The sequence below is a fragment of the Rhinopithecus roxellana genome, chromosome 5 (genome assembly GCF_007565055.1).
Source record: "Rhinopithecus roxellana isolate Shanxi Qingling chromosome 5, ASM756505v1, whole genome shotgun sequence".
In the NCBI taxonomy this organism is placed as follows: domain Eukaryota; kingdom Metazoa; phylum Chordata; class Mammalia; order Primates; family Cercopithecidae; genus Rhinopithecus; species Rhinopithecus roxellana.
In genome coordinates, this window is record NC_044553.1 from 128,835,105 (window position 1) to 128,861,972 (window position 26,868).

Sequence of the window (26,868 nt, forward strand, 5' to 3'; positions counted from 1 at the left end):
AAACACCGCAGACTGGGCTGCTTAAGCAGCAGAAGTTTATTTTCTCGCAGGTCTGGAAGCTGGACGTTCGAGAGTAAGGGGTCAGCAGGGTGGTTTCTTTTGAGGCCTCTCTTTTTGGTTGTCCCTGTGTCCTTGCATGATCTCCCCTGTGTGTGTCTCTGTGTCCTGATTTTCTCTTTGTATAAGGCCGCCAGTCTTGTGGGATTAGGGTTCACCCTGATGACCTCATTCTAATTTAGCTACCTCTTTAAAGACTTCATCTCTAAATAAGGACACGTTCTGAGCTACGTGGGGTTAGAACTTCAACATATGAGTTCTAGTGGCGGATGAGGGGCTCCCGTTCAGCCCATGCCAGTCTCTAGAGATCCCTCCAGTTCTAAACATCCTCCAAATCCTCCCCAGTTCCAGAAGGAAGCAGAGGAAGCCGGGCGTCCTGTGCCTGGGACCGCCCCTGCGCACACTCCCTAGAGCACGGGATTGTTGGTAGAACATTACAGACACAACTCTGAAGTCCCAGAGACAGAATGTCCTGCTGTTTCTGAGCCGTGTCCATGACATTTTTCTTAGAGAGAAAGAATAATAAACAGAGACAGAATATTTTTAAGTCCTACCCTCCTTGTCTGCCAAGAATAATCCTGGTGTTCTCTGGAACTCACTGCCTTCATGGCCATCCTGTACTTTGTATCTGTAAATGTCTGCCCTGGAAAAAGCCATCCACTGGTTTCAAGATAATCCACAGGCTTTAAATAAATACAAGACTCCTTGAAACAGAGCCTCGCTCTGGAAATAGAGCGAGAGGCCATTTCAGTCCAAGGAGAAGAGAGACTGATGGCTAATTAAACTCCAAGAAGTGCCTTTTAAAATAGCATTTCAGTTTCAGTTATTGAATCGAGCTACGATTATCTAACGCACGCCCCTTTTAATGTACGCTTTACACTGGGAAACAGTAGGAACTGAGTTTTATTCTGTGCAGGGAAATGTGTGGTTGTGGCAGAGCCATAGTCATCTGGGGTGGTGTCAGGCGTGTTTATGCCATTTCTTGATTTCTAACCACCTTCACTTTTTGTGTGTGTGAACAAAGATAGTTCAGTTTTTTACCTTGTTATGACACTTGATAGATTAAGTAGAATGACAGGCCTGACCAGAAAGCTAATAAAAAAGAAATCCACTAATTGTACTCATTTATACTGAAAGCTTATTCCCTCCATTTCTCTCCCTTCTTCCTCCTTCCCCTGACTCCTAAGTCTTTCATATGAGCCAGGCTGTGTTCTGTCTATCAACGGAAAAATTCAAAAGACTTTTTTGTGGTGAGTTGTCAGGTTTTTTTTTTTTTTTAATTGAGCAGAATACTAAAGAAATTGTTGACTCCCTCATTGGCTATGTAAATCTTTTTCATCGAAGATCCATGAAGATCGTGTCGTGTATGTTGAAAAAGTAGAATTTATTATAAGCTCCTGTTTTCCAGGTGGAATTTGCTTCTCTAAGTCTGTGAAAATGGGCGAGTGCCGTGTGTCTTAAAAAACTCATTCATCCATTTGCTTCATTGATGGCCTCCTTTGCTTGATCACCTGTTCCCTCATTTTGCAATAGAGCTGCAGTCATGTCTGCTCCCTTACTAGCCAGTAACCAGCATCGGTCCCCCAACTGCCACTCATTATAAAATGATTAACTGTTATTTATTATACAGTGGAGAAGGTGGTACCTTGGCTTTCCACAGAGATCCATAGGCTGAGTTCTTCCCGCGTGAAATTTGCCTGCCACGGATGCAAGACAGAAAAACAAGTGCCTTTTGGAACGGAGCAGCCTGAGCCCAGATTTCTCTAATGTATACGTGCTGTTATTTTAGGTCTCCGAATTCAATCCTTTGACGTTCACCAGCGTGATCGAATGCGAGAAGCCAAACAACGACCTGAGTAGGTTTCGCGGCTGCATGTGAGTATTGCGCGTCTGCCCGCACGCATCCTTCTGTTTGATAACTATACAGGCAGGTGCATACCCTCGCTATACTCGTTATAAAGTATGCATTTAATACTCTTTGCCACATGGTGTAGCTGTTCAGGAATGTGGCCCAGCACCTGAGCCTTCTTGGCTGCTTTTGGAACTGGTGGGTAAGAGCCTGTTGTCAGTAGAAGCTCACCACTACCATCTGTAAGGAGGAGGTACCGCTTTTCCTCCCGCTAGCAGGCACTGGGAAGGTGATGGGTGTGAGCAGAGACGTGTCGCTGACCACACATGGCCCCGTGACATGGAAGCAGGAGTAGGCCGGGTGGAGTTTCATGGATGTATGCTTCCACTCAGTCACTGAACAAGTATTTATTGATACCTGCTACATGCTGGGCGCATTCAAGGCACTGGATGTAATGTGGTAAACTGAATAAACAGAAGTTCCTGCCTTTGTGTTTATTTCATTCTAGTTAGGGGGAAAGAAAGACAATTAAAACAAATAAGCATAACCTAGAGTGTGTCTGGTAGGCCAGCCCCTTCCTGCTCCAAAACAGAAAGACAGGTGGATCAGGGCACAGGCCTGGCCCTGCGTTGGCACTTGCTGAAGCCGCGTGATGGGAAGTAGTAGAGACAACCTTCATGTCTGTTTGGAAATTTTCATAATAATCCAAGTGTGTGTGTGCGGTCAGTGGTGTGGGGAAAAACATGGAAGAGAATAGGCAGTGTCAGGACGGAATTGCTGAGTGGCCTGCCGGGGCCCTTGGGGATGGTCTCCTGGAGAACAAGCCTGTGACAGGGGCATGACACACATGACGTTCCACTGCCCTCAAGCACTGTTCAGCTATCACGCCTCAGCCACCTCCTGTGGGCTCAGCCCTCTCCCCTGCGGTACAAGGGGCCGCCTCCTGGCACTGTCCTCCTTGGAGGCGGGGATGGATCATTGATGCCTGCAGACGCTGAATGGTCCAGGCAGTGGTCTCCTCACCCCCCCCCCCCGCCCCCCGCAGACACACGGAGGTGTGGGGACGATCTGCTTCTGAAAGTGGCCCCATTTCTGAGAGCTTTCAGTGTGAGTTTCAGTCTTCTGATTTGCCAGCACCTCCAGCATTGCTGCCTGTGCCCAGCACACAGTGGCAGGCGGTAGGGCTGGGGATGACTCAACAGAAGTGAACTCTGCACAGCAAAAGCTGAAATTCATCTGCAGCCAAATGTTGGCCCCGTCACCCACTGGAATTGCCCCGTAACCTTCACACCACACAGCCCAGAAATACTGGCAGATTTGCGCCTTTTAGGACCAGCCATTCCAAACTTGCAACATTAACCGTTTGCACTTGGAGAACAGAACTGAGCTTGGGTTTGTAGCAAGAAGACCCTAGCCTGAATAGAGGCTCTTCCTCTTCCTTGGGAGGTGGCCTTAGGAAAGTGATTCTGTCTTCCTGAGCCCCGGCCTTCTCCAAATCCTGGAGGTATCATCTGCTGCCTGTCAACCTCACAGGCTGACGTGAGAGTCCAGTGAAGGATGTATGTGACATACGACATGAATTAGAAGGTGTCGCATGTGGAATGCTCGCAGTAGGAAAATCTTAGAGACAGAAAGTGGATTGGCAGTGACCAGGGTTTGGGGGTGTGGAGTGAGATAGGAATGGGAAGTGACTGCCCGTGGGTCTAGGGTTTATTTTAGGGTTATGAACATGTTCTCGTTAGTTGGGTGTGGTGGTGCACTCCTGTAGTCCCAGCTACCTGGGAGGCTGATGTGGGAGGATCGCTTGAGCGGGGGAGGTAGAGATTGCAGTGAACCATGATTGTGCCATTGTACTCCATGCTGGGAGACAGAGCAAGACCCAGTCTCAAAAAAAAAGAAAGAAGAAAGTGTTCTCATATTAGCTGGTGGTGGTAGTTATACAACTCTGATGATACAAAAACAAACAGATTGGGAGGCCGAGACGGGTGGATCACGAGGTCAGGAGATCGAGAGCATCCTGGCTAACACGGTGAAACCTCGTCTCTACTAAAAAAATACAAAAAAACTAGCCGGGCGATGTGGCGGGTGCCTGTAGTCCCAGTTACTCGGGAGGCTGAGGCAGGAGAATGGCGGGAACCCTGGAGGCGGAGCTTGCAGTGAGCTGAGATCCGGCCACTGCACTCCAGCCTGGGTGACAGAGCGAGACTCCTTCTCAAAAAAAAAAAAAAAAAAAAAAAAAAAAACCAGAAAAAAAAGCTAGGCTGTGCAGTGGCTTAGGCCTGTATTCCTTCGGGAGGCCTAGATGGGAGGTTCACTTGAGGTTAGGAGTTTAAGACCAGCCTGGACAATGTAGTGAGACCTTGTCTCTACAAAAATCACACACACAAGAAGTTAGCCTGGTGTGGTGGTGTGCACCTGTAATCACAGAAACTCAGGAGGCGGAGGTGGGAGGATGGCTTACGCCAGGGCATCCAGGCTGCAGTGAGCTATGATCACAACACTGCACTCCAGCCTGGACAACAGAGAGACCCTATCTGAATCAAAACAAAACGCAGAACTGTATGAACTTCAATGAGTGAACATTATAGTCTGTGAAATATATCTCAAGCTGGCGGAAAAATAGTGCTAGGAGCCTCATTATTCGAGTGCCCTTTAAGGCTGCATTCTTTGGAAGGATCCTCATATAGTTAAACCCTAATGAAATCTTCAGAGTCAGGATCCGGAAGTAACACCGTTCCCCACCTTCTCCAGCTGTTCCTGGCACTCATGCCCCGCCCCTGCCCTGAGGTGTCATCGCCCAGAGAGGCCTCCTGGGAATGGAGACCTGGCTCAGCCTGACCCTGCTGATTATGCACAGCCAACTTTATGGCACGCGGTCACCTCTGATGCCACAAACCAATCAAACATTTGCATTTTCCCCTAAAGAATAAAGCAAAGAGATTGGCTGGTTAATGGGTCATCCGATGTAAAATTCCATTTGACTTTGTAAAGCCGGTTCGCTAGCTCTCTTTTCAGACCTGTCAGTGTTTGCTTAGGTTCTTGAGTGCTTTGATATTGGATGCATGCGTATTTATAATTGTTATGTCTTCCCGCATAACTGACCATTCTTTGTCTTGTAGGACAGTTTTCGACTTAGTCTATTTTGTCGGATACAAGTATAGCCAGCCCTGTTCTCCTTTGGTGACCATTCTTACCCCACAGAGCAGGCTTCGGAGCTGCAAAGCCTCCTGCAACCACACAGGGCTGGCACGAGCACAGCTGCATTTGGGGGTAGGCTCTTCGCCCTGGTGGGTGACACCGTCCAGAGACCATGGTTAGTAAAGGCAGCAGGGCTGTCACTAACAACAGAACTGTCACGGTCCCTGCCCCCCCACCTGGTGTCTGGTGGGAGCCTTGTGCAGGCTGTATCCAAAATGCCCTTACTGCCAGTGACCAAGCATGAAATAAACTGCATCAACTAGATTCACTCAAACTGGAATGTATAAATTTCACCTTGCCACCTTTAGTTGACATATTTATATCTTAAAAATATTGAACATCAGCACAAAACAGTTCGGTAATTTCCATACTTAACTTTTGTTAGATAAACAAAAATCTGAACATATTATTTTAAAGAAAATTCTGCCCAGGATTTGCCAGTGGAAGCAATTATCTGTCATTCCTTCCTCCCAATTTATGTCAGTCAGGATCCACTTAGGAAGCAGACTGAACAGCCTGATTCATATAGATGAGGAAGGATGCTTGCTAAGGGCACATCTTTGCTAAGGTATTTAATCTGCAGGAGTGGGTGGGTGTAGGGGACGTATTGGGGACAGAGCAGACACTGGACTGGTAGCCGCTGCGCAGTCATTGCCATGAGGCCCCATGAGGTCATTGCCAAGAGTGGCCCTGGGGGACTCGTGACCAGGGAGATGCCTGAGGAGACTCATAGCCCTGGTCAGGGGATACTGCCAGCCAGTAGTGTTGCCTCTCTAGGAGGGAGCAGGGAATAAACTCCCTGTCTTTTCTTTCTTCTTTTTTTTTTTGAGACAGAGTTTCACTCTGTCATCCAGGCTGGAGGGCAAGAGCGCAATATTGGCTCCCTGCAACCTTCACCTCCCAGGTTCAAGTGATTCTCCTGCCTCAGCCTCCCCGAGTAGCTGGGATTACAGGCACGCACCACCACACCTGGCTTTTTTTTTTTTTTTTTTTGGTATTTTTAGTAAAGATGGGATTTCACCGTGTTGGCCAGGCTGGTCTCTAACTCCTGGCCTCAAGCAATCCTCCCACCTCAACCTCCCAAAGTGCTGGGATTACAGGTGTGAGTCACCGCACCGAGCCTACTCCCTGTCTTTTCTTGCTCTCAAACACTCCTCCAGTGTCCTTCCTGTCATCCCCACTGGATGGACCCAGCTCAAAGCCAAGGGCCAGGCAGCCTTCAATGTTTGCCAAGCTCTGAGGTAGGCATTGGGGTGTGCAATGGATAGGACATGAGCAGCTCCTGTTTGGAAGCAGAGACTTAGAAGGAATACTGCCAGCAGGCCTGGCTGGAGGGCCTGGGAGTGTGGTGTGGAGGACTGCCCTGAAGGCGGCAGAACCTGAGCCCAGGCCGGAAGGCCAGGCTCCCTCAGGCAGAGGCCAGCACAGAGTCCACAGAACGTGCTGTGTGGGGGTGGCTGGGGCAGAAAACCACACAAGCCACCCCTTCCGTGGGCCAAGCAGGGGCTGTGGAGCGGGCTGGGCCCCGCGTCAAGCTGGAGCAGTGAGGAACCCCGCAGGGGACACTCACATGCACACACGCGAAGATGGCTCCGGTGCCTGTGTGAGGAACCCAGGCCGGTAGAGCTGAGGCCAGCAAGCGTGTGTTGCAGGCTCCAGCAAGAGAAATGCAGACACCTAAATCAGCAGTGCTGCATGGAGACAGAGAGAAGGGGACATGGGTTAAAGACACGGCCAGAGAGAAGGTTAACGTGCTGCATGGAGACAGAGAGAAGGGGACATGGGCTAAAGACACAGCCAGAGAGAAGGTTAACGTGGAGATGAGGTTGAATGGATGTGAAAAATGAGGGAGGAGTCAAGGACAGCCAGTGACCATGCCAGCGTGGAGCCATCACCTGGGTACCGCGGAGAGGAGGGTCTGGGGCTCTGGTTGCTGGAGGCGATGTGACCTGCGGAGGAACTGGCTTGGAGACTGCTGTCCCTGGTGCTGGGCTTGTACGCTGCTGCCTGTGGCCGTGGAGGAGACACCGAGCACTGTTGCCCTGCACCGCTGTGTTGGAAGGGGAAGATTCCCACCCTGGTTGCAGGCCCTCACCTTTCTTAACGTGCTGGGACTCAGATGAACGAGACCCATTACCAACAGCAGGTATGGTCAGGAAAACGTAATATCTTCTGAGAAGAAACACGGGGCAGGAGGTACCAGGCAAACACGGCCACTTCCCATGGAGCCTGCACAGGGCACTGTTCAGTGGATGGCTGGTGTTCTAACCAGACGGTTCTCTCATCCAGTTTTGATTTGGAAGACATGGGTCTGATGAGTCAGCAGACCTGGGGACTTGGACTGCATGAGGCCTTCTAAGTGGCTTCATTAAATGTTAAAGGATGTGTGTGAGTGCTTGGGCCGCCGAAACAGTGCCACAGACTGGGTGGCTTTACCAACAGACTTTTGTTGTCTCCTGGTTCTGGAGGCCGGGAAATCTGAGATCAAAGTGTCTGCAGGACTGGCGCTTTTCGAGTCTCTTTTTCATTAGCTTATGATGGCAAGATGTCTTCTTGCGCTTTCACATGGTCTTCCCTCTGTGTCTCTGTGGCCTAATCTTCTGTTCTTAGAAGGACCTAGTGCTATGGAGTAGGGCCCACACTAAGGACCTCATTTTTTCTTTTTTGAGACGGAGTCTTGCTCTGTCGCCCAGGCTGGAGTGCAGTGGCATGATCCCAGCTCACTGCAACCTCTGCCTCCTATGTTCAAGCAATTCTTCTGCCTCAACCTCCCGAGTAGCTAGGGTTACAGGTACCCACCACCATGTCTAGCTCATTTTCGTATTTTCAATAGAAGCGGGGTTTCACCACGTTGATCAGGCTGGTCTCAAACTCCTGACCTCAAGTGATCCGTCTGCCTCAACCTCCCAAAGTACTGGGATTACAGGCATGAGCCACCATGCCTGTCCAAAGGACCTCATTTTAACTTAATGATCTCTTTAAAGACGCTGCCTCCAAATACAGCCATATTCTGTAGTCCTGGGAGTTAGGGTTTCACCAGCTGAATTCTGAGGGGACACAGCTCAGCCCATGACAAAGGAGCTGACGGATGACGTTCTTGTGTGCATCTTTGTGGAGTTGAGCCTCGTGCCTGTGTGGTCCTGGGCCTGTGCTGCCCTCGGCCGGGCCCCTCTCTCTCACAAGCCCAAGGCAGCTTCCAGCCCAGGCACCAGGCACCTGTTCGTGATGTTGTTCTCCAGCCTCCCCTTTCTGATGTGGGGCTGTTCACGCAGGAGTGAGTGTGTTCCCGTCCTCTCACATTCACTCGTCCTTCTGGCATGGACCTGTGTAGGTCAGTGCACCTGTATAAAGTGCCAAGTTTCCATCTGGCTTGGACTCATCAGAAATCACAGTAGTTGCTCAAAAGTCAGTGTCACAATTAAGAACATTTAATGTAGACCATTTTTCTTGTTTCTATTAAGTTTATCATTTGTCCTTAATAAGCATAACCTGAACTTAGAGATGATTTGTTATTTTCTGCTGTCCCAGTGCAATGGTGTCTTTGTCTGGCTGTCGCTGGAGAAGTCCATGGGAGACACGTGGGAGGGGGTCCTCACTCCAGAAGTGTGGAGCAGGATTTTGTACCTAAGGATGTCTCATACCTGTCAGGCTGTCAGTGCTGTGGCTGCCAAAGTGGTTTGCCGTCTCGAATCTCTCTTTAAAGGAAAACCTTACTCCGTCTTGGAATTGCCAAGGGAGCAGTAGACACAGCGTTGGCTGAATAGCCCTTGTGCGGCTCCCTGTGTCTGCTCCGGTGAAGAACCCTTGCTGTGGGTAAATAACTGACTTGTAGAAAATGTATCCTCCCAGCTTGCATTTCAGCCTTGCCTTTACTGTTTAGCTTCTCTTCTTCACTAGGACATAGGCTTATTTCCCTGGTCAGGAGGCTAAGAGTTGGCAGGAGGGAAACCTTGCAGGGGTCCCTGGTGAGCCGCTAAGAGCCACACAGGAAGCATTTGGGCTGTGAGAGTGTGGGGAATATGTGTGGAGCAAGTGTGGGTGTGAAAAGATGGCCTCTTGGAAGGCACTCCCTTGGTGGCCCTGCCTGGGGTGGGTTAGGCTGGGCCCCTGCTGCTGTTCTGGAAACCTGAAACTATAGCAGGCCTGGGCTACAGTTCCGGTTATGAGGCCTCCCCCTGTGACCTGTGCGTCTGGCTTCTGGGGCCACATCTGTCCCAGTGCGATCCTAGCCCAAGGCTGCCCAGCCAGCCTGGGTCATTAGTGGGCCAGGAGGACAAGCTTAAGCTTGGACTGTCCCTCTGAATCTAAATAGCAGTAAAACAGAATTTATAGAATTGTCTCATGGAATTTACCACATTTCAGACCACATATATTAATATTTCTAATAACTTTATAACTTCTTGTAAGAGAAAAGGATGTTAAAAATGAAACCAATATCATCCCCTTTTGTAGAAAAGTGTTTTTTTTTTTTATGACAACTTGAGGCTGTGATTAGGAGTAACATTTCCTGTGTTGAGCAGGAGATGTGCAGAGACCACGTAGCAAGGCCTTCCTTGGCCGGCTGGGGGTTTGCCCTTCCTAGCGGTGGTCAGTCCTGGAGTGAAAACAATTCCATCTGCAAAACAAACAAACACCAGGCCCTCGAGCTGCGTCCGGATGCCCAGTGACTAGTGAGCAGCAGTCCCGTCTCAGCTCTTGCAGAGACCCACAGGGCGAGTCACCCACCCTCGGGGACCCCTGTTCCCTTCCCAGTCCAGATCCCGGCATCCCCAAGCTTTCATCATGTCAGGGCCTTCCTTCCTCAAGGCAGTGCCGCCCAAGACATGAGGTACATGCCTGCAACCACATGACACGTGCCAACCTCCCCTCCACAGCATACATGACAACGGGAAAAAAGCCGGGCTGTATAAAGAAAATCTACTGCTGCGGGGCTGCACCCTCAGGAACACGGACGCAGTCGTCGGCATCGTCATCTATGCAGGTAGGCTGGGGCACCTGGCACCACCTGCCGCCAGGCGGCACTGTGTTCTCCAGCCCTTCTCCCTCGCTGCTTCCTAAGAATCACGTGGCCGGGCGCGGTGGCTCACGCCTGTAATCCCAGCACTTTGCGAGACCGAGGCGGGCGGATCACAAGGTCAGGAGATCAAGACCATCCTGGCTAAAACAGTGAAACCCTGTCTCTACTGAAAATACAAAAAATTAGCCGGCCGTTCTGGCACATGCCTGTAGTTCCAGCTACTGGGGAGGCTCAGGCAGGAGAATCGCTTGAACCTGGGAGGCGGAGGTTGCAGTGAGCCAAGATCACGCCACTGCACTCCAGCCTGGGCAACAGAGTGAGACTCTGTCTCAGGAAAAAAAAAAGAACAACGTGGCCAGATGTGGTGGCTCACACCTGTAATCCCAGCACTTTGGGAGGCTGAGATGGGCGGGCAGATCATAGGTCAGGAGTTTGAGACCAGCTTGGCCAACATAGTGAAACCCCATCTCTACTAAAATCACACAAAAAATTAGCGGGGCGTGGTGGCCTGTGCCTGTAGTCCTAGCTACTAGGAAGGCTGAGGCAGGAGAGTCTCTTGAACCTGAGAGAGGGAGGTTACAGTGAGCCGAGTTTGCACCACTACACTCCAGCCTGGGCAACAGAGCAAGACTCCGTCTCAAAAAAAGGGAAAAGAAAGCGTAATGTATCCCCATTGTAGAAAGTTTGGAAAACTAGGAAACCGGAAAGAAGCAAAAGCAAAAATTCTTTGAATAGTACCTCAACCCAAAGCCTGCTTTCTTGGCATGGTGTATTTCTTTCCATTTCTTTCTCCACAATCATTATACATATAAGATTAATTTCATTTTTTTTTTTTATTTTCAGACCTATTCAACAGGAAGTAAGATTCATTTTAAACCCTGCTTTTTTGCCTGAGCTTCTCACCTAAGCACCAGTGAATGGCAGCGTGGAATTCTCTCCACGCCGTCCGTGCAGCTGGTCCCTGAGCTCTGGGCTCTGACTTGCCGTGTCCTTTGTCCTCCCTAACAGGTCATGAAACCAAAGCTCTGCTGAACAACAGTGGGCCCCGCTACAAGCGCAGCAAGCTGGAGAGGCAGATGAACGGCGACGTTCTCTGGTGTGTCCTGCTGCTTGTTTGCATGTCTCTGTTTTCAGCAGTCGGTAAGTCTCCTAGACAGAGCGGAAATAAGTGGGGGCTGGGCGCCGTGGCTTACGCCTGTAATCCTAGCACCTTGGGAGGCCGAGGTGGGAGGATCGCTTGAGGTCAGGAGTTGGTGACCAGCTGGCCAACATGGTGAAACCCCATCTCTACTAAAAATACAAAAAAAAAAAAAAAAAAAATAGCCAGGCATGGTGGCGGCGCCTATAGTCCCAGCTCCTCTGGAGGCTGAGGCAGGAGAATGGCTTGAACCCAGGAGGCGGAGGTTGCAGGAAGCCGAGATCGCACCACTGCACTCCAGCCTGGATGACAGAGTGAGACTCTGTTTCAAAAAAAAAAAAAAACAAAAAGAAATGAGTGGGCTCCAGGTGAACTCGGTGGGCTGCCCCCAAACATGTAAACCTAGCACTCTAAAGTTAAAACCCCGGCTTTTCACCGACTTGAACTCAAGGGCAGCCTGCATCAGCACAGGCCACATGGAAACGCCTGGGTGAATGGGCATGGCAGAGTATAGCTGTCCCTCAGCATCCGTGGTGGGTTGGTTCCAGGACTCCCCCACCATACCAAAATCTTCAGATGTTCAAGTCCCTGATAAGAAGTGGAATAGTGTTTGCATATAACCTACCTGTACCCTCCTCTGGACTCGAAATCAGCAGTCCCCAACCTTTTTTGGCACTAGGGACTGGTTTTTTGGAAGACAGTGTTTCCACGGATGTGGGGGTAGCAGGGGATGTGGTTTAGGGATGAAACTGTGCCACCTCAGATCATCAGGCACCAGTTAGCTTCTCATCAGGAGCGTGCAGCCTAGATCCCTCCCTCCCATGCACAATTCACAACAGGGTTGGTGCTCCTGTGAGAATCGAAGACTGCCGCTGATCTGACAGGAGGCGGCGCTCAGGTGGGAATGCTAACTCGCCTGCCACTCACTTCCAGCTGTGCCACCCGGTTCCTCACAGGCCATGGACCAGTACCAGTCCACAGCCTGGGGTTAGGGACCCCTGCTTTCAGTCACCTCTAGGTTACTTACAATGCCGAACACAATGTAAATGTCATGTAAATAATGGTTATACTGGGTTGTTTAGGGAATACACACAGATAGAATTTTTTTCTCCTAATATTTTTGGTCCACGGTTGGTTGAATCCATGGATATGGAACCCAGGAGATACTGAGGGCTGACTGTAATGTGATTTTCTGAATTGATGATTTCTTAGTGGAAGAATGCTTTCATCACAGCAGTGGTGGTAATTCCAGGGGCAGAAGTATCAGTAAGCTGGTGCCGAACTAAGGCTAAGAGCTGGAGAAGCACAAATGTTCCTAATGGGAACTTCATGAAAAGAGAACAAAAACATGGCTTTGAGTCATAAGAAGGGGCTAGCAGGCCGGGCGCGGTGGCTCAAGCCTGTAATCCCAGCACTTTGGGAGGCCGAGATGGGCGGATCACGAGGTCAGGAGATCGAGACCATCCTGGCTAACACGGTGAAACCCCGTCTCTACTAAAAATACAAAAAACTAGCCGGGCGACCTGGCGGGCGCCTGTAGTCCCAGCTACTCGGGAGGCTGAGGCAGGAGAATGGCGTGAACCTGGGAGGCAGAGCTTGCAGTGAGCTGAGATCCGGCCACTGCACTCCAGCCTGGGCGACAGAGCGAGACTCCGTCTCAAAAAAAAAAAAAAAAAAAAAAAAAAAAAAAAAAAAAAAGAAGGGGCTAGCAGTTAGGTTCCATGTGGGGCCACACCAAGTGGGTGTGAGGTGGTCTTAGCCCAGTGGCATGAGATACAGATGTACGGGACCTGAGAAAGGCTTCCGTGACCAGACGGGTGTGGGTCCAGGGGATTAGGCAATGTGCATTACTGTTGGCTTCCCAGAGCCTCCCATGTGTGAATTGTGAATCTCAGGAAAGGACGATAATGGCAGTGTCCGAGCCTACTGGCTGTTTGTGCTGCACATTTCATGAGACTGGTGTTTCGTGAGATGTGTGTTAAGAAATTCCATCTTGGTGCCTCACACTGTCAGCTGCCAACACACGGGTGGCTTGTGTTGGGACAAGTGGTGCCACTTAGCACCAACAATGGGAAACTCAGTGGAAGGAAGAGACCAAGTCCCACCTCCTTCCTGAAGTTGGATCGAAGGTGCCAAGAACATCGTGTGTTTTCGCTTTTCTGACATGGCAAAGCTGACTAAGAAAACCAAATGTGCTTGCGTCAGGTAACAAATATTAAAGTTTTGCTTTAATATGCGCTAGCAGTGTTCTTATTTTTCCATTGGATGAATGACATTTCTCTTTGAACATTACTACAGGACATGGACTGTGGATATGGCGGTATCAAGAGAAGAAGTCATTATTTTATGTCCCCACATCTGATGGAAGCTCCTTATCCCCAGTCACAGCTGCAGTTTACTCATTTTTAACAATGATAATAGTTCTGCAGGTAACAATACTCAGTATTGTACAATAATTGCTTCACTTTTATGAAGAGAACTTAAAATCATCATACTCTATTCAGAATTTCCTATAAATTCTGCATCTGGGAGGACGGCAAATATATCCACCTAGATTCTGCCTTTTATTTTTCAGCCTAAATCATCCATGGGATCTTTCCTTGGGGGATTTTTCAGTCAAAATTTTCCTTTTCTGTTCTTAAGATTCTTGTACTTTGAGGGTTTGGTGTGGGTCATTGTTTTCCTTTTGTTGTTTTTCCTTTCGGTTACTTTTTAAAAAAAAAATAGATTTTATTTTGGAGTAATTTGAAGATTTACAGAAAAGCTGCAAGACTTTTAGCTTTTCTGTAAATCTTCAAATTACTCCAAAATAAAATCTAGTTTTCTAAATAAATTTTGCAGAGAGTTTCCATACATCCCTCACCCAGTTTTCCCTAATGTGAACATATTACATTGTCATGGTACGTTGTGAAAACTGAGAAGCCAACTTTAGTCCTTTGCTTCTTGTTTTTTTCTTGTTTCTTTTTCTTTTTTCTTTTTTTTTTTTAGACAGAGTCTCGCTTTGTTGCCCGGCTGGAGTGCAGTGGTGCGATCTTGGCTCACTGCAGCATCCGCCTTCTGCGTTCAAGCAATTCTCTTGCCTCAGCCTCCAGAGTAGCTGGGATTACAGAGGCATGCCACACACCTGACTCATTTTCGTATTTTTAGTAGAAATGGGGTTTCACCGTGTTGGCCAGGCTGGTCTCGAACTCCTGACCTCAAGTGATCCACCCACCTCGGTCTCCCAAAGTGCTGGGATGACAGGCGTGAGCCGCTGCACCTGGCCTAGTCCTTGGCTTTGAACAAAACTCCAGACTTCTTTCAGATCCCACTAGTCCTTCCGTAAATGTGCTTTTTCTGCTCGGGATTTAGTTGAGGTTATCCACACTGCATTTGTCTGCACTTGTTATTCTTACTATTACTATTCATCTGCACGCCTCCCTGACACCTCCCAGTCAATGACTGGCTATCTACGCCCAGAAAGGTCTGTGAAAGAGTGGGGAGGGTCCCAGAGTCCAGAGGACGAGGGGGCAGTGAGTTCACCACCAACCTTCCTGGGAACTGAGTGACCAGAGGACATTGGCTCAGGCTTTGCCTAGGAGGGAACCTGTGCTATCTCTTATGTGTGCTTCATACAACAGGAAACAGTCTCATTTAACTGTCTAAATTAGTTTTTTAAAAAATGCAAATTTTGTTCTAGCCTTGAGTTAGGACTGCAGTTGGTGTTTCATTAACGTACTTCAGTTCCCAGGAGAACCCAGTTAGTCTGTGGATGATATTCTGAGTCTGTAAACATTAGTTCAATACTGTTACTCTACCAAAATAAATGAGTAAGTAAACATTATTTTCGAGGAGAATTGTTCTTAAATTATGAAGGCATCACTGAATATTTTTCTCAAAGCCTCTTTCCCTTTCCTCTGCATTGTACAAGAAGAGCACAGAACCGGTATCCGAAAAAAGACTGTGCTGTGTTTGCACTGTCCCCTGAACGTGGGGTTGTACTCCTGGGAGATGGGAGCCCAGGGAAAGCCCGGGGTCGAATGCCGCTGTGGAGTGTGGTGTGAGGTGACCTTGCTTATGAGGACTGACTGTGCCATGATTTTTTTTCTCTTTCTCTCTTTCCTGTCCTAGCCTCTCTCAAGCACAACTTGCTTGCTTCTATCCAAGCCATGGGTACCATACTTCCAGACACGATAGTGGATCCTTGCTCTGCAGCTGCTCCATAAGCTGTCCTAGTGTATTCTCTTTGCCAATACTCTAATGCTTTTCCAATACTGACTCTAAACCAAGCTATTTAAGCTCTTAAAGGTACAGTATAGTCCCTACTTCCTTGCAGTTGTCGTCATTTGTTATTTAAATAGATGAATTTCCCGGCTTCCCTGTCCTCACGGTCATTCATCCTGTGTGCCATGTCTCTTCCAGGTTTTGATCCCAATTTCCTTATACGTTTCCATTGAAATTGTTAAAGCATGCCAAGTGTACTTCATTAACCAGGACGTACAGTTGTATGACGAAGAAACAGACTCGCAGCTGCAGTGCCGAGCTTTGAACATCACGGAAGACTTAGGGCAGATACAGTACATTTTCTCAGATAAAACTGGCACTCTGACAGAGAACAAGATGGTTTTCCGAAGATGCACCGTGTCTGGTGTAGAATATTCTCATGATGCAAATGGTGAGTCTGGAAGCATGGGGCTCTCAACCCGGGCTGAACCAGAAAGCTGCTCTATCCAGAGCTGCTTGGAGACACACACACACACACACACACTCACACACCCCACAGGCTTCAGGGATGACTGATTTTCAAGGGAGTATAAAGACGTGGCTGTCAGAGCAGCTCAGGTGCCTGAAGCCTGGTGCTATTTATAGAGCAGGCACTGGCACGGCCGCCCGCCCTGTTCCTGCAGTGTCTGGGGTGCCAGGCATCCGCCTAAGCAACCAGGCAAACCACCCGCCAGGAGCTCACTTCCAAGGCATCCGGTCCCCTTGCTCTGCCACCTTCCAAGGCATCCTGCCCTCTTGCTCTGCCACCTTCCAAGGCATCCGGTCCCCTTGCTCTGCCACCTTCCAAGGCATCCGGTCCCCTTGCTCTGCCACCTTCCAAGGCATCCTGCCCTCTTGCTCTGCCACTTTCCAAGGCATCCGGTCCCCTTGCTCTGCCACACCAAGGGACAAAGAGATGTCTCTGTTGTCACCCATCCATTTTCTAGTCATAAAATCCTCAGAAGGGCACCGGCTAATTCATGCTTCATTCTCTCCCCTGGAACAGTGTCCCTGGGAATTGGAAAGATGAATCGCCTCACTCCCAATTATTGAAGTGGTCCCCACTCCCACCTCTCTCTTCCTTATCTGTGGCTGCCCCCTTCCAACCTGGGTCCTCTGGGCAGACACCAGCTTCCGAAACCCAGCAGCCAGCACCCCGCCCCAGCCAGAAGAGGGTGCGGACCAGGGTCCCCACCACGGCTATGCCTGGGACTGCAGCGCCTTGGGAGTGCGCACCATGCACTGCAGCCTGGGGTCCATTTCCTGCCTGTGACAGAAGCCAAGTGCATGCTACAGAAACAGCAAATTAAAACCGGGCAGAGGGAATGCAAGCGGGCATGACTAGGAAGCTGCTCTTTAGAAGGATTTGGTGGGAGGCCTCTGTCGAATACCTGACACTTTTGTGAGTTTTATAAAACCAAGGGCCGGGCGCGGTGGCTCAAGCCTGTAATCCCAGCACTTTGGGAGGCCGAGACGGGTGGATCACGAGGTCAGGAGATCGAGACCATCCTGGCTAACATGGTGAAACCCCGTCTCTACTAAAAAAAAAATACAAAAAACTAGCCGGGCGACCTGGCGGGCGCCTGTAGTCCCAGCTACTCGGGAGGCTGAGGCAGGAGAATGGCGTGAACCCGGGAGGCGGAGCTTGCAGTGAGCTGAGATCCGGCCACTGCACTCCAGCCTGGGCGACAGAGCGAGATTCCGTCTCAAAAAAAAATAAAAATAAAAATAAAACCAAGGATTATCATGATAGCCACCGTCTTCCTCAACATAAAGTGAAGCAGTCATAGTAAACAGAAGGCAGAGGAAATTGCCCACTTTGTTTAAAATTTTATTTGCCACCCAAAAGAAATGATCAGTGACAATACTCCATCCACTCGCCCATCCTCCCTCCCAGCAGCCTCCTTCGGCCTCCCCCTCCTTTTTCCCTTCTTCTACCCTCCTCTCCTCTCCCTCCTTCCTCCCCTTCCCCTCCCGTAGTTGCTAAACCTGGTGCAGCACAGTGCATTGTGTGCTCTTCTCAAAAACAGAACTCAGCAGAGTCCTGAGGGGATCAGAGATCCGGGCAGTGGGTTCTGCAGCAGCCCTTAAAGCCGAGATCCAGTTTCAGACAGACACGAGGAATAGGTTTTGAGATCTGTTACACAGCCGAGTGACCAGAGGCAATAAGAACGTATTACACATTTCAAAATGACTGAGAGAGTAAATTTTAACTGTCTCACCATAAAAACGTGATAGGTGAGTAAAGTGACAGATTTGTTAATTCGCGTGATTTAATCATGCCGCGTTATATGCGGCAACATATCAGAACGTCACATTGCAGCCCGTAAATGTATACAATGCTGATTTATCCATTAGTAATAATAATAATAAATTTAAAAGATAATAATAAAGTTGGAAGCTCAGGCTCCCTGGGGCAGGATGCCAACTAAGATTACAGAAAGATTCTGACAATTGCCAAATGCTACCGTAAAACCAGAGGGTTTCCTTGCCTCAAGACACAGGGGGCTTCCTGATGATGAACGAAACCACGTGGGTCTCAGCAGCGTGTTTTAGAGAAGTGTCTGGATCAGCTATTGACAGGCACCCAGGCAAGGAGTGTCATCAGCCAGTTATCTTACGATCTGACCTCTCCAAATCTCACTCATAAAGGGGTTCACATGGACTCTGAACCCCAAGCTCTGCTCATGGACCAGAACCAGCTGTGGAAGTCTTGGGTGTACCCCCTCTGACGGCTTGGCCTGATGACCTGGAGCTGGCCGGCTGTGCATGCCTAGGAGGGGACATTACCTGCTCTTGGGCCTCATCTTCCCTGAGGGCATGGAAGGCATCCCTGGGGCCACTGCCAATCAGAACACCAACACACCAACCGTGGCCCCCACAGCCGCCGAGGGAAGGAGGGAGCCCTGAAGGATGGCTCCATGGAGCTCCGGACGTGCGGGACCGCTGCTGGGGGAGGGTGGGACGGGCCGGTCCATTTTCCTGGAGGCTGAAGCCCAGCCCCTCACTTCACGCTGGACAGAGTCATGCGTCCAGGTTTTGTGTGTCATCGCCTACAGTGCACTGGGCTGATGTCACCCAGGAGCTGGTGAGACATCCGCAGGGCGTCTGCTCCTGGAATTAGGATCTCCCTGAATTGGAACCCTGGCATTGGCAAGTACTCAGCCTCGTGACGGTGGGCAGGTGACTTCCCCTTTCTTATCCCCCATCTTCCTCAGCTCTCACAGAGGGCCTGTTAAGAGGTGTGCGGTACAGGGCCTGGTCCACGCGGCTGGTCAGCTCCACAGGCATCTCCTTCTCCCGCCTCTTGACAGGCCGCTGCAGCTTTGACTCAGCACTGTGCCTGTGCTTGACGTTCTGATGAAACGCTTGTTCTGATGAGTAAAGCTCATGAATGGTCCTCTTTTTGCTCATCCACGGTGAAGCAAGCTGTCCTCACTGGGCAAAACCCAGAAGACTGGTTCAGAGCCATGGGTTAGCAAGAAGCTGCAGTGCAGCCACCTCTGCAGGGAATTCGCCCCGCGTTCACGGGGTCATGGGGAATTTGCTCAGCAGGGGCTTCTACAGGCTTTTGAGCGACATCATGGTCAAGATCCCCTTGGATGGAGTTTCAAAGCTGAGTCCAAACGCTGGCTATAGGGGTCCAAGCTGTGCAGTCTAGGAGAGTGAGCCCCCTGTGCCACAGCATTTCATCTGGACAGGGGCAGGTGGTGCCCACCGTCCATATGGGCAAGGAGCTCAGCACCAAGTGTGCACGGTCATTCCAGCATGACTGGAAGGCCTGCCACCCTCTGTCCCGCCTCCCTCCCCCAGCCACCTGCCACCCTACCCCATGTACACCTGGGCTCTACCTGAACAAACCAGCTGGACATCAACCCATTCCCCTTCCCCTAAGTCATGCGACCTTAGAAAGCTCCTTACGTTCTCTGAGATGAAAGTCAGTCTTCTCATTTGTGAAACAGTTGAGAATATCAGTCTCCCCAGGTTGCAGCTAACTGAAGATGTTCTCTGTCCCTTGCTATTAGAGATCAAGGGTGGTGAATCCTCTGGGGCTGCCCTGCCGGAAGCCTCGTGGAACCTAAAACACCCTGAATGGGTTCCGTCCGCCCAGCCTTCCCCCACGATGCCTCACCCTGCGCCCTCTCCCCACAGCGCAGCGTCTGGCCAGGTACCAGGAGGCTGACTCGGAGGAGGAGGAGGTGGTGCCCAGAGGGGGCTCCGTGTCCCAGCGCAGCAGCATCGGGAGCCACCAGAGTGTCCGGGTGGTGCACAGAACCCAGAGTACCAAGTCCCACCGGCGCACGGGCAGCCGGGCCGAGGCCAAGAGGGCCAGCATGCTGTCCAAGCACACGGCCTTCAGCAGCCCCATGGTGAGTGTCCGGGGCCTCCTGCTAGGGCACTGCCACGTCTCTTCCCCATTTTCACCATCCCCCACTCGTGGACAGTGTCTGTATTTAATCCTACAAATACACTGTCGCTGGGCAGCTTGGCTCTACTCAGCAAAAGCTTTTCTGGCCAACACTTTCTCTCCACCGTTGTCTTTTCCAAGACACTGACAGGGCCCCTTTGCCACGGCTTCTAAGGCTGGTGGATTGCTGGCGACTCACCCAGAAAGGGTGACAAAGAGGAAGCCGTGCTGCCAAATGAAGCAAATAAAAACCTCAGGACGAGATGACACCCGCTAAAAAGCAAAGCCAACCCCTCCCGAGGGAGTTTTAATTAGACGAGCAAATCCATAAAATACTTTCTGCCTGGCCTTGTCAGCCGCCCAGACATTAATGGACCACCCTCATCAGGCAGGGAGAGGCGCAGAAGTGAGCAATAACCTCGGAAAGAGGCTTTCACTTCCGCCATGTTTTACCAGCACAGCAAAGGGGAAGAACCCCCCGTGCTCCCTCTGTGGTGGCCTCATTCCCTCATGTGCTTCTAAACCCACGGAGAAGCTGCCATCTCAATAGGGGAGATCTAGAGTTTTGGACGCTGTCCCCTCAGAGTGGGGGCTCTCACGCTTGGCAGGAGGGAGGCTGCATTGGAACAAGGTTTCCTGACAGCCTTTTTCAATATGAGTCAAGAGTATTTAAAGTATTCAAACTTTCTCGTCTAGCAATTTCACGATTCAGCCAAGGATTGCTACTTATGGAAGTTTATCAATGTGTAATTTACATCAGCAAAACCGAAAGAAATTTAAGTATCCAGTGATAAAGAGATGGTCAAATAAATGATGACATGTCCATTTAAATGTGTTTTTAAATGATTTTTAAAAGCCTGAAAAACTTCAGACAATTAATAATGTTTTGGAGAAAATGGAAACTACCAATATGTACATAAAATATTTTGATTATGAAAAACTTAAATGTAGAATGAAAAGACTAGAAGGCAAGCTGAAGCATGTTTTTCACAAAGTAGATAGAAATTATGTATATTTTGTGCAATTAAAATCGTAAGTAATTTACAATTATAAAACGACACATATGTATATTAGAGATGAAGTTCTGTTTACAGCTTATGATAAAATCAAAGCACCTTAAATAGTCATGCCCCAAGACCCTTGGCAGACTACTGGGTGGGACTCACTGCCAGCTTCCCTTTCTCCCCAGGAGAAGGACATCACACCTGACCCGAAGCTGCTGGAGAAGGTGAGTGAGTGTGACAAGAGCCTAGCTGTGGCGAGGCACCAGGAGCATCCGCTGGCCCACCTCTCGCCCGAGCTGTCTGACGTCTTTGATTTCTTTATCGCACTCACCATCTGCAACACAGTCGTCGTCACATGCCCGGATCAGCCACGAACAAAGGCAAGTTCTGGAGGGTCCCTGAGCTTGACCTTGACCTTGACCTTCTACACTGCAGGCCATGGTTGTCAGTCCTCCTGAGGGCAAGCACCCAGCCCTTTCCTGCTGCAAGTGCTCTTAGCACATCGTGACCTAAGGCAGATGCAGCGGACACTTCATACTGAGCAAAACAGCGCTGTGGTTCTGCAGCCTCAGTCCCAGGCTGCGGTGGGCAGGGGCTGGTTGGGGCCAAGTGGGAGGGGACAGCCCACCAGAGATGCCTTCTGAGCCTGGGAGGGGAGGGACACAGGGCAGCCAGCTAGACCAGCCTCAGGTAGGCAGGTGGGTATGTGGAGGCCCTGCCTGCCTGGGTCCTTCCTTCGCTGCCTGGCCTGGGGCAGGGCCGGAGGGAGGTTGCCCAGGACAACCTCCCTGAGCCTCAGGGTCCCAGATCCATACAGGAGAGAAGACAAGACAAGCCGGGGGCCCAGCTTCTGGGATAAGGAACTTGCACATGGACCCTGACTCTACCAGCCATGCAGGCGGAGACACATCGGCCTCTTCTCTGTGCCTGGGGTGCCTGCCTGGGCCATGGGGCCATGGGGAGGATCTATGAGGGCATCGAAGATTGTTCTTCAATGAGAAGCAGTCGAGAATTGATGAGAGGCTACTTAGGATACTAGAAATATAGCAATGCTCAAACTGGCTTTGGTTCAGTCTGACATTAAGGTTTTCTCCCGAGAGAAGAAAGGTTGTATGTGTGAAGGCTCCTCTATCACCCAGTGCACCCCAGAAAGCGTTGCAGTGGGCTAGGCAGTGTGGGGGGCACGGAAGCGATATGCATATGGAACCAGGCAGCTTTGAATGTTTGAATGGGGTGGGTGTGTGTCATAGACCTCCCAGCTCCCGACTCTCCCAGGATCCCTTCCCAGCCTCCTGGGTCAGCCGTTCCAGCAGGTTCCTCAGCAGGTGATGTGGGGTGAACAAGGTGGCCTGTATTCTCTCTGCTGCGGCAGCGTGTCTGGCAGTACCTGGACCCAGTGACTCCAATGGACAGGCCTGCCACTCAGAGACCAGCAGGCTTGAGGCTTATGCCGGCAGCCCTGGGCTGGAGCTACTTCCCGAAGCCGCAGTTCATCTCCTGGCTGCCTCAGCATCTCCCATCTGGCCTCTGGGCTCTGCCCTCAGTTAAAAACCCTTCTGGTGTGTACCCCTGCAGAAGTGCCCCTTCTCAGGTTAGACCCTGCCTGACAGATGTTAAATGAAGGGTGAGAGACCACAGCATCATTGAGGCTTATGCTGAAGGTTACACGACTTGAGTTCCACCTGGGGAACAGCCTATCAATCACCCACACTCAGGTTGCAGGTGAACACGTCTCTGGGTGCGTTTCTGTTCCCACATACTGGTTGGTGAGCGCCACCTTCGAGGACATTTGGAGCTAGCAGGGATTGCTGTGTGGGTGCCTGTGTCTCCCAGCTGGCTATGTAGCGTATTTACAGTCATGGCAAGACCAGAGGAAAAGCACCTGTATCAAAATCTGGCTCTATGCGCCTCGCGTTACCAAACACCTGACTTTTCTGGAGGCTGTTACTGTAATTCAGAACCTAGGATGCAATGGTAAAATTGCGGTTTTAAGAATTGCTAATTCAATATTTTGGTTGTTTTGACATTTGCTCTTTCAATAAAGAGCAAGAAAAAAATATGGCTCTGTTGCTCTATCATTGAGCTTTTTGAAACTTTAACAGTTTGTGTGTGTGTGTGTGTGTGTGTGTGTGTGTAACTCATTTTGTTTCTTACTGTGGTGGTTAAAATATTGTTTCAATGTTTGGGATCCTCAATTTGTCAGTGTATTTAATGTGCTTAGAAAGATTATTTGGGGACTGGAAATGTGATTTGTATATTAAATTTTTATAGACATAATTCAAAGGAAGTATAAGCTGATGGTTTGTTAAGTGGCTTTTTAATTGGAAAAAAAATGCCCAGTTTTGTGCCAGGCAATGGTGAGCCTGCTCCTCTGAGCTGTTTTTTGCGAAGCAAGGGGACACCGTAGTACAGGGACAGCCCCAAATGAAGCCAGCAGATGCCACCAGCTGCAACTCCCCTGCATACATCAAGACCTCACTGGTGGGCCCTCAGCAATCGTGTTCTGAAAGAATGTTGCATAACCTTTGCTTAAGAGAAGTGGAAGAGGCCAACGAAGGATCTCAAGGCAGGAATACTGTCTCTGCCTGCAATTTCAATGCATGCCTGAAATCTGGGAAATGGGAAATGTGTGTTCTGAGACCCCGTGGGGAAGTCAACGCCATCGTTCCTCCAAGTGCCTGGAGCATCCTGTGGCAATCAGGGTGGGGCCTCTGGGGGACATAGCAGTTCCCTCACCTGCCTTCTGACCATTTCTCTTGCAGGTGAGGGTGAGGTTTGAGCTGAAGTCCCCCGTGAAGACGATAGAAGACTTCCTGCGGAGGTTCACACCCAGCTGCCTGACCTCAGGCTGCAGCAGCATCGGGAGCCTGGCCGCCCACAAGTCCAACCACAAGTCGGGCTCCGGCTTCCTGTCCACCCCGTCCAGCGACGGCATGCTTCTCAGGCTGGAGAGGCTGGACCAGCCCACTTCGGCCATCACCAGCAATGGCTACAGCAGCCAGGCGGATGACTGGGCCTCGGAGCTTGCCCAGGAGCAGGAGCCAGAGCGTGAGCTGCGGTATGAGGCCGAGAGCCCGGATGAGGCGGCACTGGTGTATGCGGCCAGAGCCTACAACTGCGTGCTCGTGGAGCGGCTGCACGACCAAGTGTCCGTGGAGCTGCCCCACCTGGGCAGGCTCACCTTCGAGCTCCTGCACACACTGGGTTTCGACTCCATCCGCAAGAGGATGTCAGTGGTGATCCGGCACCCACTTACCGATGAGATCAACGTCTACACCAAGGGGGCCGACTCAGTGGTCATGGATCTCCTGCAGCCCTGCTCTTCAGGTACCCCCACCCCTGCCCAGCTGCACCCTGGCTCCGGGGAGGAAGTCCTGATAAATATCCCCACCCAATTCCTTCTCTTGAGTAAAGTGATTTTCGTTAATCCTTTTCCAAAAGCAGTGCCCATCAGAGAATTGCATGGTTTCTTCAGATCACTGTTTGCCTGTTTGAAGGGTTTGGACTAGAAAATATTCAGGGGGCTTCCGTGCCTGGACACCCCCACCTCCAAGAACTGGGGGGACAGAGGATACTTGGAGAGTGTCAGGTTTTAAATTTGAACAATGAAGGGTGAGAATCTAGATAGTAGCTCTGGAAAGTTCTTCCTGCCCTGTGGACCTGGTGCAGCTCGTAGATCCAGGCCACGGTTTGTGGGGCTGCCTGGGGCCACGGTGGGGGCCCAGGAAGTGAGGGATGCCGGCCTCACCCACTGCCCTCTGTTCTGGCACTTGGGAGGGGAAGGTCAAGCCCCTCTCATAAAGCGAACCTGGCCACCCACCTCTCCCTCTGCGCTCAGAGGATGGAGACGCGCAGCCTCACCTCCGGGGAACTGAACTGGGTGGAGGTGAGGATGCTGCCGCAGCCTAGGGCCCCCACTGAGGCTGTACTGCCTGCCACAGGCTTCCTGTTTTCCGCACCCTGGAAGCAGCTCTGGGCAGCAGCTGCTGGGAAACGCTATAAGCCAGATGCTCCCTTCTGGAGCTCCGAGTTGGAGCTAGGGAGTACTTCACCCGCCACTGGCATTTCTTGCCAGCATCTCAGTGCCCCAAGACAGGACCCCTGGCACAGAAGCCCAGGACCATTCATGAGGGAGAATTGGATGGGAGGAAGAGCTTCATACAGGAAATCCATGTCCCCCTCACAGAGCTGTGACCTCCAAAAGGCAGCTGAGCTGAATCTGCGGATGTGTCTCTGAGAGGAGTTTGGATGACCTTCCATGATGGCGGCCATTGCGGGGCGAGATCTCGCCTTTCTCCTGCTGCAGGGCCTCTGCCCTGGAGTCAGCAAAGAATCCAGTTCATGGACAGATTTTGAGTTCTAGGAAGCTGCTTCTTCTGAAAATCGAGTCTTGTTTACATCCACACAAGAGAAAAACATAAATAGGGCAGTTATCTGAGTGATTTCATTCGACAGCAAAAAAATCTCTGTCTTATTCCACAACCTTGGGTTCACGACAACTTAAGGGGTCCTGGGCTTCAGACGTCACAGCATGATGGGTGATGTCTAAGGGGAAGGCATGGAGTGGCCCTGGCATGAGGGGGCTGCCTGGCGCTGGCAGGTGAGGCCTGTCCCATCCTGTAGAGCAGGGAGCCCTGTAAGCTGTGCGAGGAAGGCCACAGCAGTTGCCAGGCTTGTACTTTGCTGGCAACATGTTTTTTTACATGAGTAGAAAACCTCAAAAGCAGAACACAGACAAAAAGAACTGCTGTCATTACGTCTCACTAATACCATCAGCCATCATTTCATACAAGAAGGATGATATTTCACACTCCACCCTGTCCCCCCCCAAAAAATCACCAAGGATATCCCAGAAAACTGGATGCCTTTCGATTGAATAAATTTAGCATCATGACCTGCTCACTCTTCTACCCCTGCTTTTTGGTACCTTACCAGGGTGGATAGAGCTTATCAAGAGGCAGGGCTCCCCTCCCTGTTCACTGACAGGCACCGAGGCCATGGCAGAAGGAGCAGTGGCAGCCTGGCCTCCACGGGCCCTGAGTGAGCCAGGGATTTCCTCGTTCATCTGCAAGTTGGGAAGGCCCTTGATGCCGGTTACAAGACCATCCACGGTGCTCTCCTCTGACTCAGAATCGACCTCACCGTCGGGGTGGGGGAGCCCCTACCCAGGCCAGGGAGCCTCTCAGGACCTGCATCGTCAGCGTGGCTTTGCTGTGGCTCTCAGGAAGGGAGCTTCCCATAACCAGGTAACCGCAGATAAGAAAAAGAACCTGAAATCCATGGCATCATGGAAGGGCCAGGTGATGACATTGTCACAGCTCTCTCCTTATCAAAACCATGACATTGATGGGGAAAATGAATCAAGGGCTTGCGTTGATCTCTGCCTTCCTCTGGGAATTTTCAAGCAGCGCATGAAGTCAGGTTCAGATGGGGAAGATCTACGTGTCAACATTGGGCAGGTTAAGGTTCAGGAAGTTCAGAGACCCCAGTGGTTTCCCAAGATAATGACTACAGGATGGCCCTGGAGTCCCCTCGAAGTTACCCACCTGTGACCGCCCACCTTATGCACAGATCGTTTGCCTTTTACTTGGGGAGTGGTGGAGGGATGTGGACAGGTGCAGACTCACTACAGAGGGCTCACTGTGTCTGGCAATCGCTCTGCCTGTGCAGATCAACTTACCACCTATGTAGATCAATTTATCACCTGTGTGTGGGTGGCAAACTGAGGAGGGCACAAAACTGTCCCACTCCGGACTTAATCTGATGCCCTCTTTAGAGGGCTCAAAACATTTTCACCAGAAGAAGTCCGAGTTGGCTGAGCAGGTAGTGGGCGTGACTGTATTATATCAGGAGGATGGGGCCATGGCTTACCTGCCCTGGCAGGTGTGGGGTCAGGCAACAAGCAGAGACTCCACCGCAACCCAGTCTCACAGATCTCTGTTCAAATCCCAGGTC

The 26,868-nt window shown here is 50.6% G+C and overlaps 1 protein-coding gene across 3 annotated transcripts in view; it reads left to right on the top strand.

The window, feature by feature from the left end:
• The window catches only part of ATP10A (ATPase phospholipid transporting 10A (putative)), a 182,264-nt gene that overhangs the window by 124,602 nt on the left and 30,794 nt on the right, over window positions 1–26,868 (top strand). For all 3 annotated transcript variants that reach the window (XM_030930129.1, XM_030930128.1, XM_030930127.1), the window contains exons 3-10: window positions 1,847–1,932; window positions 9,979–10,085; window positions 11,130–11,261; window positions 13,558–13,688; window positions 15,661–15,913; window positions 19,654–19,871; window positions 21,099–21,293; window positions 23,676–24,240. In XM_030930129.1, the coding sequence (XP_030785989.1) occupies window positions 1,847–1,932; window positions 9,979–10,085; window positions 11,130–11,261; window positions 13,558–13,688; window positions 15,661–15,913; window positions 19,654–19,871; window positions 21,099–21,293; window positions 23,676–24,240 (1,687 nt within the window). The remainder of the gene's footprint in view (window positions 1–1,846; window positions 1,933–9,978; window positions 10,086–11,129; window positions 11,262–13,557; window positions 13,689–15,660; window positions 15,914–19,653; window positions 19,872–21,098; window positions 21,294–23,675; window positions 24,241–26,868) is intronic.